Raw genomic sequence first — 12,500 nt, 5'->3', positions numbered from 1 at the left:
TGTTTGCATGTGTGTGTGTGTGTGTGTGTGTGTGTGTGAGTGTGTGTGTGAGTGTGTGTGTGAGTGTGTGTGTGTGTGTGTGTGAGAGCTCATGTGCACTGTAGTGCAGTGTCCTCTGTAGTGCAGTGTCCTCTGAGGGCAGTGTCCACTGTCATGCAGTGTCCTCTGTAGTGCAGTGTCCTCTGTCGTGCAGTGTCCTCTGAGGGCAGTGTCCACTGTAGTGCAGTGTCCTCTGAGGGCAGTGTCCACTGTCATGCAGTGTCCTCTGTAGTGCAGTGTCCTCTGAGGGCAGTGTCCACTGTAGTGCAGTGTCCTCTGAGGGCAGTGTCCACTGTAGTGCAGTGTCCTCTGTAGTGCAGTGTTCCCTGAGGGCAGTGTCCACTGTCGTGCAGTGTCCTCTGTAATGCAGTGTCCACTGTCATGCAGTGTCCACTGTAGTGCAGTGTCCTCCACTTCTGAAGGTTCTACACTACATATAAACTCTTTATATTCTTAATTAAACTTTATAATTTTTTCTGTTATAACTTTTTCTGTTAATTTTTATGCACTTTATATTTTTATTAATCATATGTATTTTAAATGAGGCTTTATCTTTTTAATATTTCACTTAATTTATTTAAATTCACTTTAGTTCATTTATTTCATTTATTCATTTATTATTTAATTTTTAGCAAAGACCTTGCTGAGATGACCATTCTTGGGTTGTTAGACACTTGGATTCTTCTTCTGCACCTTCTGTGAAGCCGTGATGTTGACGATGAGGGAGGAAGAGAATCATTACCGCTCGATCTGAGCAATCTCAGAACAGAATAGCCAACAAGGCTGCAGTAATAGTGTAAAGTACCACAGGAGCGAGGGGGCAGCGTAGAGCAAGCACAGCAGACAGAAGCATGTGGGCTTAAATAACAGAGAACAAGAGTGAACAAACATGGAGCAGGTGTGTGGAATGACTAATGGGGGGTGACGTGTGTGTGTGTGTGTGTGATCGTGTGTGTGTGTGTGTGTGTGTGTGTGTGTGTGTGTGTGTGTGTGTGTGTGCGATCGTGTGTGTGTGTGTGTGTGTGATCGTGTGTGTGTGTGTGTGATCGTGTGTGTGTGTGTGTGTGTGTGTGCGATCGTGTGTGTGTGTGTGTGTGTGATCGTGTGTGTGTGTGTGTGATCGTGTGTGTGTGTGTGTGTGTGTGCGAGCGTGTGTGTGTGTGTGTGTGTGTGCGATCGTGTGAGTGTGTGCAATCCTGTGTGTGTGTGTGTGTGTGTGTGTGTGTAGGTGTGTGTGTGTGTGTGTGTGTGTGTTTGTGTGCGATCGTGTGTTTGTGTGCGATCGTGTGTGTGTGCGATCGTGTGTGTGTGTGTGTGTGTCTCTCCTGTGGCACTTTGAATGTCCATTATGAATGAAATGTGCTACACAAATAAACCTGCTGTGATACTCCGTGCCGCTCCATGCCGCTCCGTGCCACTCCGTGCTCTCCCATAACGAGGTTCCGTAATTCCTCCTGTGTTTTTAATTCATTCTCTCTTCTGTCCATCCAGCTCTGTCTGATGGTCCTTTTTACTGTAACAAGGCAGGAATGACCTTTGCGTGCAGAGCGCAGAAAACACCTCAGCCTGTATGCCAAGGTCACATGTTCACTCTCACTGACTCCGCCCATTCAGTTTTGTTGCCAAACTCATTAACTTGCAGTGCATCATGGGTTAGCATCTGCATGCTCTGACCACTGCTGTTATAGCGTTGCACTGACTGTCCACAGCGTGTCATGTGCTGATTGGGGTAGAATGAACTGCTGCATGCAGGCCTTCATCTCTCAAGTCTGTCCTGTTTAACTGGTCAGACTGGAGTTCGCATGAACCAGTCTCACCATGAAGGGCTTGAGCAGCAGGCTTTGTTAATACGGTATCCAAAGTTTCGCTTGTTCATTGTAGCATAGTAGAGTGTGTTAGTGTGAGTGTGTGTGTAAGCACGGCTCAGCGCTGCCTCTACTGTTCCTGTCTCAGAGCCTGTTCTCTAATTGACTCTTCTCTGACAGTCTGAACGGGTGTCTCCAGTTCTCACACGTCTGTGCTGGTGAGGTTCTGTTGTCTGATTAATGTCACCTGTTTTGTCATCTTTTGTTTTCATTTGATTTCCTGCTTCAGACTGGAGTCGTAAAACAGAACAATAGGTTGACTCTCTCTGTTTACATGAACAGGAAGAACACAGTTCTGTCTAAAACTGTCATATTTCTCCTCTCAGCCAGACATTTGTAAAGCACCTGGAGCCTAAATGAATCTTTGATATTTTTCTTGATGTCCACTTAGTGTTTGTGTGGCTTTAACTGACCCAGAAACAGATATAATTCATTTTTATATGACCATTCCCAAACCTCCCTCTGCAGGCTGAATAGGCGGAGATATGTTAATGAATTATGTGTAGATATAATATGTTAATGAGTTAGAAGAGGTTGAGATATGTTGAGGAATGGGCGGAGATATGTTAATTAATTAGGTGGAGATATATGTTAATGAGTTAGAAGAGGTTGAGCTATGTTACGGAATGGGTGGAGATATGTTAATGAATGGGGTGGAGATATGTTAATTAATTAGGTGTAGATATGCTAATGAATATGTGGTGATATGTTAAAGAGTTTGTTCTCATGACATCAGAGAACTGATTTAAAACAGGCTGTTTTTTACGCTTAGATTCCTGTGGGCATATTACAGGATGTATTTGTTAAAGTGTAGTCACTGTATCCACTGTAGTCACTGTATCCACGGTAGTCACTCTATCCACGGTAGTCACTGTATCCACTGTAGTCACTGTAGCTACCGTAGTCACTGTATCCACCGTAGTCACAGTAGCTACTGTAGTCACCGTATCCACTGTAGTCACTAGCCACCGTAGTCACTGTATCCATGGTAGTCACTGTATCCACTGTATCCACTGTAGTTACTGTAGTCACTGTATCCACCGTAGTAACTGTATCCATGGTAGTCACTGTATCCACTGTAGCCACTGTATCCATGGTAGTCACTGTATCCACTGTAGTTACCGTAGTCACTGTATCCACCATAGTCACAGTAGCTACTGTAGTCACCGTATCCACTGTACTCACTGTAGCCACCGTAGTCACTGTATCCATGGTAGTCACTGTATCCACTGTATCCACTGTAGTTACCGTAGTCACTGTATCCACCATAGTCACAGTAGCTACTGTAGTCACCGTATCCACTGTAGTCACTGTAGCCACCGTAGTCACTGTATCCATGGTAGTCACTGTATCCACTGTAGTCACTGTATCCATGGTAGTCACTGTATCCACTGTAGTCACTGTAGTTACCGTAGTCACTGTATCCACCATAGTCACAGTAGCTACTGTAGTCACCGTATCCACTGTAGTCACTGTAGCCACCGTAGTCAGGTGATAATCTTCCACACTTCCATGTGGTTCAAGATGTCAGGATCAGGGTTACACATACATGTTTGTTGTTTATTGCACTTATCATTGTCTTTTATAGATCTTATATGTGTTTTGTACTTCTAGTCATCAGCAGTGATCTCTGTTTTTCTACAGTATTCTAGTTGACTGGTATCTTGGACTCTAACCTACTAAACTGTACTAGGATGTATTCTATGAGGAAATGACAAAGCACTTTTGTAAGAGCATCTGCTAAATGCCGTAAATGTAAATGTAAACATGATCCTGAGACTTCATTGCCCAGAGTGTGGATATACTGATATACTGAGTATTTTAATGTGGGAAGCAAGAGAACATGAGTGCAACCCCTTGGATATGGTTTTAATAATCTCATTGTTAGTTGAATGACATGGTTTTAATAATCTCAGTATAACAATGTGGTTTTAATAATCTCATTGTTAGTTGAATGACATGGTTTTAATAATCTCGTTATTAGTTTAACAACATGGTTTTAATAATTTCATTATTAGTATAATGACATGGTTTTAATAATCTCAGTATAGCAATGTGGTTTTAATAATCTCATTATTAGTTGAATGACATGATTTTAATAATCCCATTATTAGTTTAACAACGTGGATTTAATAATCTCATTATTAGTTTAACAACATGGATTTAATAATCTCATTATTAGTTGAATGATGAGGTTTTAATAATATCATTATTAGTTTAACAACATGGTTTTAATAATCTCATTATTAATTTAACAATGTGGTTTTAATAATATCAGTATTAGTTTAACAACATGGATTTAATAATCTCATTAGTTGAATGATGTGGTTTTAATAATCTCATTATTACTTGAATGACATGGTTTTAATAATCTCATTAGTTTAACAATGTGCTTTTGTTAATCTTATTAGTTTAAAGACATGGTTTTAATAATCTCATTATTAGTTTAATGATGTGGTTTTAATAATTTCATTATTAGTTGAACGACATGGTTTTAATAATCTCTATTAGTTTAATAACGTGGATTTAAAAATCTCATTATTAGATGAATTATTGGTTTTAATGATTTTATTATTAGTTTAACAATGTGGATTTAATAATATCATTATTAGTTGAATGATGAGGTTTTAATAATCTCATTATTAGTTTAATGATGTGGTTTTGATAATATCATTATTAGTTTAACAATGTGGATTTAATAATCTCATTAGTTAAATGATGTAGATTTAATAATCTCTATCAGTTTAACAATGTGCTTTTAATAATCTCATTATTAGATGAATGAGGTGTTTTTAATAATCTCATTATTAGTTGACTGACGTGGTTTTAATAATCTCATTATTAGTTGACTGACAAAATTTTAATAATTTCATTATTAGTTGAACGACATGGTTTTAATAATCCCATTATTAGTTTAATGATGTGGTTTTAATAATCTCATTATTAGTTGAATGAGGTTGGTTTGTGTGTTTGTCTGTGTGTTTGTGTGACTAGTTTGTGTGTGTGTGTGAGTTTGTGTGTCTGTGTAGCACCTGTGTGCAGGAGGATGTTAGCATGTTAGCATGTGCAGGTGGGTGTTAGCCTGTTAGCTGTTAGCAGAGTTAGCAGAGCAGGTTTGCACTTCACTCCTGTGACACGAAAGAGGAAGGACCGCTCAGGGTGGAGTTGCTATGGAAACAGGCAATCGGTGGTGCTGCTGGGCTACAGTGCTGCGGTATGTCAGATGTGAAGCGGACTTAGACTCACTTAACGCGCACACACACACATTACACACACATTACACACACACACATTACACACACACACACACACACACACACACACACACACACACACACATTACACACACACACACACATTACACACACACACACATACACACTCACACACACACACATTACACACACACACACATTACACACACACACACACACTCACACACACTCACACACACACACTCACACACACACACACACACACACACACTCACACTCACACACACACACACTCACACACACACACACACACACTCAGAGACACACACACACTCACACACACACACACTCTCACTCACACACACACACACTCACACACACACACAGACACACATTCACTCACATACACACACACACACACACACACTCACACACACGCATACACACACACACACTCACACACACACACACACACACACACACACACACACACTTACACACACACACACACACACACACACACACACACACACACACACACACACACACACACACGCACACTCACACACAGACACCTGTGGACATGGATAGACACACACAGACACACATACTCCATACACTCATGCCTATGCACATACACACACACACAACCACACACACATGCCCATGTGTGATACATTCACCCACTCACAATTTCCACTCCCAACAATTCAGTTTTATTTCATCATTAATCAAAAACATACAAAGATTTTGTTCACTCACTGTTCATGAATATATGATGTAAAACTGTGGGTTGTAATTTCACGGCAGTTCTGGGACATTAACGCCATTAACGCTGCGTATTACTGATTCTGAAGGGTGCATGTGCATGTACCTCCATGTATTAATGTGGTGGGCAGAATTAGATGAACCTGTGACAAAGTGGGTGTAGCCGAGCAGCAAGGGGTGTGGCATTTAAACACAGCTGGTGTTTCAGGGGGCGTGGTGTTAATTATTTAAATTAGTAATAATAATTAGATACATCTCAATTACGTAAATATTCAATATAGTCCAAATTGTTCCTTTCAGTCTTTGAAACCTTCTCCTGTGAGTCTGGGATGTGCCCCGTGCCCTGTGTGCTGGTCACATCCCAACTGGGCACTGATGCACTCACTGCCCCTACAGCTGGACTCACCCTAAATCTTCTTCTTGTTTGGCAGTCTAACATATCTCAGTAAACAAGATTATTAGTTCCAGCCAAGAACAGTTAACTTATTGTACACTGCAGAAATGTGACGTGTTTTGTTCCTGAGGGTTCATTCAGGCTTCACTGGGTGAAGTACCTTGAGAAAACCCAGCAGCACTTCAGGGAACAGAGGTGAGTGTAGAGGTGGCACTGCAGAGTCCAGCAGGGAGTTGTCTGAGGTGCTGAGTACAGCTCTGTGCTGTCCGTGGTTCTGAAACGCACAGCTCTGTGCTGTCCGTGGTGCTGAGTACAGCTCTGTGTTGTCTGTGGTGCTGAAACGCACAGCTCTGTGTTGTCCGTGATGTTGAAACGCACAGCTCTGCGCTGTCTGTGGTGCTGAGTACAGCTCTGTGTTGTCTGTGGCGCTGTGCACACTTACTAAGGCTGCGTGTTGGGTCTGTCTACATCAGCTCTGCCAAGCACTGCCCAGTGGTTGGAAAACTACCACTCATAGTGATCAGCACAGTGCACAGGTAGCTTCAACACCTTCAGGCATTGATCAGAACAAATCTGAAACTACACTGTCAGTGAGAGCTGTGTGGGTCTGTTACTTGAGAGAAGCTCTTTTTAGTGTGTTGCTCTAACCAGTGTTATTACTGGGGTGGGGGGTTGGGGGGTCTGTGTGCATGTGTGACTGTGTGTTTCTGTACAGAGCTGAGCTAACAGATGAGCAGGTCCCAAACTATTTGTTTTAAATATCTCTCCAGTGTGGCGGCGTTTTATGAGTATTGTGGTCTCTGGAAAGCTCCCTCCTGTCCTCTGATTGCTGCTTCCCTGCGGCTGGAGCTAACGCGTTTGTCCCTCTGGGTGTGCCGTCTGACAGCAGCTTGCTGGGCACAGGCTGGTTCTGTCTCTTCCACTGAATCAAATCTGCAGGCTTTTAGGACCCCAAGTCTCCTCCGTATATTTAATTTGCTGCCTTGAAAATGACCGACTCTGTACTTATTGGGCGGTCGAAGCATGGCGCTCCCTGCAGTCGCATACGGCCACGTAAAGCAGCAGCCTGCTGCCGCTGTGTTGATGTCCCCTGTGTTTACCTTACCGACTTGTCACAAAACAGTTGTGTTAAATTCATCTCCCTCTCTCTCTCTCTCTCTCTCTCTCTCTCTCTCTCTCTCTCTCTCCCTCTCTTTCCCTCTCTATCTCCCCTCTCTCTCTCTCCTCTCTTCCTCTCTCTCTCCCTCTCTCTCTCCCTCTCTCTCCCTCTCTCTCTCTTTCTCTCTCTGTCTCTCTCTCTCTCCCTCTCTTTCCCTCTCTATCTCCCCTCTCTCTCTCTCCTCTCTTCCTCTCTCTCTCTCCCTCTCTCTCTCTCTCTCCCTCCCTCTCTCTCTCTCTCTCTCTCTCTCTCTCTCTCTCTCTCTCTCTCTCTCCCTCTCTCTCTTTCTCAGAAACTTGTCCAGGAATCCTCTGAGCACTCTCTCCTGGCAACTCTTCCAGAATCTCCAGCTTATCGATTTGTAAGTGCACCTTTCTCTGTTTCTCACATTTATGGTTTGTTTTAGGTTTCTAAATTGATTTTTCTTTGTAATATTGTACCATTGTGCTGTTACATCACACTCAGATTGTGATGTGTTGTCATATCCCTTCCAGCTTGGAGGTATTTAATAATTTAGCACCTACACAACAGATGAACGCTTGGCCACTTGCTGTTGTCAGTTCCTTACACTAGAAAAATACTGTCAAGTCTATGTGGTCAGAGCAAATGCTTGTGATGGTGTCACAGTGTTTATAACAGACCTATGAGCTCCAGGAATTAGTGATGATGTCACAGTGTTTATAACAGACCTATGAGCACTAGGAATTAGTGGTGATGTCACAGTGTTTATAACAGACCTACGAGCTCCAGGAATTAGTGATGATGTCACAGTGTTTATAACAGACCTATGAGCTCCAGGAATTAGTGGTGATGTCACAGTGTTTATAACAGACCTACGAGCTCCAGGAGTTAGTGGTGATGTCACAGTGTTTATAACAGACCTACGAGCTCCAGGAATTAGTGGTGATGTCACAGTGTTTATAACAGACCTATGAGTTCCAGGAATTAGTGGTGATGTCACAGTGTTTATAACACACCTATGAGCTCCAGGAATTAGTGGTGATGTCACAGTGTTTATAACAGACCTACAAGCTCAAGGAATCAGTGGTGATGTCACAGTGTTTATAACAGACCTACAAACTCCAGGAATTAGTGGTGATGTCACAGTGTTTATGACAGACCTACGAGCTCCAGGAATTAGACTGATGATGTCACAGTGTTTATGATGGAGACGGACATGTTTATGAACTCAGACTCAGTGCAATGATACATAGAGTTCTGTCCAACCAACCAACCACATATCTGTAGCATGAACAGGTGTCACCTGCTCTGTGTGTGTGTGTGTGTGTGTGTGTGTGTGTGTGTGTGTGTGTGTGTGTGTGTGTGTGTGTGTGTGTTTTGATATATGAGACCAGTGGTGGTATTTTGAGCTCTGGAAGCAGAACAGCTCCTCAGACGAGCGAGCCTGTCTTCTCTGCCGGGTATCATGTCCTCGGCAGGCTCTCCGAGGAAAGCAGAAATGCAGCTTCCTGCCATATCCTCAGACTGAATCTGTCAAGAACAGAAAACTGGACTCTCAGAGAAAAGCGCAAGCTTGTGTCTTCAGACAGAGAGATGCTTTATCAGGTTGAGTTGACATGAAACACTGATTCTGTGCAAAAGACAAATCAACATAACTGGTCATAGTGATTCCACAGCTCTGACGTCCTTCATATGACTGGCAGCCACTTCAGTCTTGTTCAGCTGACAGTGGTGTGGGGGAGGCGAGAGAATGGGGTTGCCATAGAGAACGCACTCAGTTTACTACTGATTAACTTGAGAATGGAATATTTATCTTCTGTCCTAGAGAAAACAGTCACAAGGTTACACTTTACGCTTAGTCCCTGTGCACTTTATAAGAGCATGTGCACTTTACAGGACGATGTGCACTTTACAAGAGCATGTGCACTTTACAGGACGATGTGCACTTTACAAGAGCATGTGCACTTTACAGGACGATGTGCACTTTACAAGAGCATGTGCACTTTACAGGACCATGTGCACTTTACAAGAACATGTGCACTTTACAGGACCATGTGCACTTTACAAGAGCATGTGCACTTTACAGGACCATGTGCACTTTACAAGAGCATGTGCACTTTACAGGACCATGTGCACTTTACAAGCACATGTGTACTTTACAGGAGCATGTGCACTTTACAAGAGCGTGTGCACTTTACAGGACCAAGTGCACTTTACAAGAGCATGTGCACTTTACAGGACTATGTGCACTTTACAGGACCATGTGCACTTTACAAGACCATGTGCACTTTACAAAAGCATGTGCACTTTGCAGGACCATGTGTACTTTACAAGAGCATGTGTACTTTACAAGAGCGTCTGTACTTTACAGGACCATGTGCACTTTACAAGAGCATGTGCACTTTACAGGACCATGTGCACTTTACAGGACCATGTGCACTTTACAAGAGCATGTGTACTTTACACACTTTTCAACACAGGCTAGGACAACACAGCTATGTACAATCACAACACAGCTACTTACAATGTTGTGCTCACTGTAAAATGACACAATTAAAAAAAAACCTTTTAATGGAAAAGTAAAAGTAATCTTGAAAAGTAATCTAGAGCAATATCTATTCAGTAAGAGAAGTAGCAAACACTTATTTCAAGGCTTGGAAGTGGGTTTGATAAGAGAAAGTGTGAATAGTGCGACATAAGGAGAAACCACTAATGAGAATGTTTAGTCATGAGAGCTCAGACACAAGTTATCAAGAGAACACAAACCAACACATGCCTGCACAAAGATATTTACTGTTATTTTATACAGTCCTCTGCTGCGTAACCATACCATTAATCTCAGTAACTCCACACAAATATTTCTTACCCATCACATTCAGAAACTAAAACAGAAGTTAAAAGCACTTTACCTGATACTCACCTGAGACTTTCCTACGTATTCAGGACATTTCTGTGTCTCACAGTGACAATAAAGTGTGACTCGGAGTGGAAAAAATGTCACCACATCTTTGCAGTTTCGTCACATGTCTAGACACCAAAGACAGCAGTTCCTTTACACAGTACACATGCACGCATTCCAGATGGCTGTTCTGAGACCAGTTACACTGCCTCTAGTGTAATGAATGTGAGTAGCAGTGACTGATGCCAGATCATTATCTGTAAACATATTCACGGGGAAAAGACCTGCAGAGATTGGTCTCTCTTATCCTGGGCTTTGTCCAAACCACACATCTAAAACACACACACACACACACACACGCATGCACACACACACACATGCATGCACACACACACACACACACACACACACACACACACACGCACACACACACACACACACACACACGCACACACATGCACACATACACACACACACACACACGCATGCACACACACACACACACACACACACACGCATGCACACACACACGCATGCACACACACGCATGCAAACACACACACACACGCACACACACACACAAACACACACACACGCACACACACGCACACACACACACACACGCACGCACACACACACACACACACACACGCATGCACACACACACATGCCATAGAGGTAGGCAGAGGCTGGAGGGAAAGAGAGAGAGAGTGATTGAGAGATGGAGAAAGAGATGGAGAGAGAGGGAGAGAGACTGAAAGAGAGAGAGCAGTGAATTCAAACCGTTGTGCTGAATCACAGGCTACAGTCCATCCGTGTTCAGCACAGCACTAGGTCCTGTTCGTTGTGCGTCTCTCTACGTCACCTGAGGTGTGGGAGTGGATTTTCACTGGAATTCTACAGTTATTTTGCTGCTTTTCTTCCAGAGTAACTGCCAGAGGTTCAGTAGTGGAGACAGATTCAGTCCACCGGGCTAATAATTCATTTATTTATTTAAAACATTTGTTTATATTGCATGTACTGAGTACTGAGATGATCATTCTCTCTCTCTCTCTCTCTCTCTCTCTCTCTCTCTCTCTCTCTCTCGCTCTCTCTCTCCTGCTCCATGGTCTTCTGTTTGGAATATCCTCACACATTACTAAGTCCTTGGAGGTATGTCAAGGCATGATGAGGCGTGTCGAGATGTGTTGAGGCATGTAGAGGCGTGATGAGGTGTGTCGAGGCGTGTTGAGGTATAATGAGGTGTGTTCAGGCGTGTTGTGGTGTGTCAAGGCATGTCAAGGCGTAATGAGGTGTGTCAAGGTGTGCTGAGGTGTGTTGAGGCGAGTCTAGCTCTGTCGTGGCCTGTCGAGCCGTAATAAGGTGTGTCAAGGCTTGTTGAGGTGTAATGAGGTGTGTCGAGTTGTAATAAGGTGTGTCAAGGCATGATGAGGAGTGTCTAGGCGTGTCAAGGTGTGATGAGGTGTGTCAAGGTGTGTCGAGGCGTGTTGAGGCCTTCTGTGAATTTTTTATGAAAAACACCACTGAGAGTGTCATGTGACATGCTAATCCCTCAAAACAAGATTTGTTGAGATTACATTTTTTTTGTCTTGGATGTTTCTATAAATATGTGCTCTAATAATTCATATGTGGGTTCTAGCAGCTGTGTGTAACTTGTTGTTCACCTGCACTGACGGCAACGTCACTGTGGATCAGGAGTAACCGCGTTTCTCTCTGTTCCTGCAGTGCAGGGTGGAGTCACCACAACTTCACCTCACTGTGTGGGGCACAGGGCAGGCTCAAGGAAGGTCTGTGTATAGCAAGGCCATGCGATATGACCAAAATATCATTTCCTGATATAGGTCATTTCATATCGGGACAGTGATACATGCCACAATATAGCACATTTTCTGTAAATTCATTAAATGAATAGTTTATGACAAATGACCACATGGAAAGACCTGTTTATTACACGGCACAGGCCTGTGTTGAGGGAGTTTTCAAACTGAGGGATTTTAAATTTAAATTGAAGTTGACTAACTTTCATATGGATTGTGTGCAACTAGCTAAATGTATGTGTGTTCAGGAACATCTCTTCCCGCTCTGCTGCCTCTGCATACACAGTCCTCTGCCTTGTTTCGCTGAATGTCCTGTTGGCCTGTCTGTTCTCAGATTCAGTGTGTCATTCAGCGTCACATCCATGTGTGTAGTAGTCTAAACA

At 43.0% G+C, this 12,500-nt stretch overlaps 1 protein-coding gene across 5 annotated transcripts in view; it reads left to right on the top strand.

The window, feature by feature from the left end:
• The window catches only part of ntrk3a (neurotrophic tyrosine kinase, receptor, type 3a), a 182,124-nt gene that overhangs the window by 62,243 nt on the left and 107,381 nt on the right, over nt 1-12,500 (top strand). For all 5 annotated transcript variants that reach the window (XM_081699173.1, XM_081699171.1, XM_081699172.1 and 2 more), the window contains exon 4: nt 7,733-7,801. In XM_081699173.1, the coding sequence (XP_081555299.1) occupies nt 7,733-7,801 (69 nt within the window). The remainder of the gene's footprint in view (nt 1-7,732; nt 7,802-12,500) is intronic.

Source organism: Electrophorus electricus, chromosome 16 (genome assembly GCF_041902795.1).
Source record: "Electrophorus electricus isolate QZ-2024a chromosome 16, ASM4190279v1, whole genome shotgun sequence".
Taxonomy (NCBI): domain Eukaryota; kingdom Metazoa; phylum Chordata; class Actinopteri; order Gymnotiformes; family Gymnotidae; genus Electrophorus; species Electrophorus electricus.
Note: the sequence above shows the minus strand (reverse complement) of the source record. Positions and strands in the feature narration are given on the sequence as shown.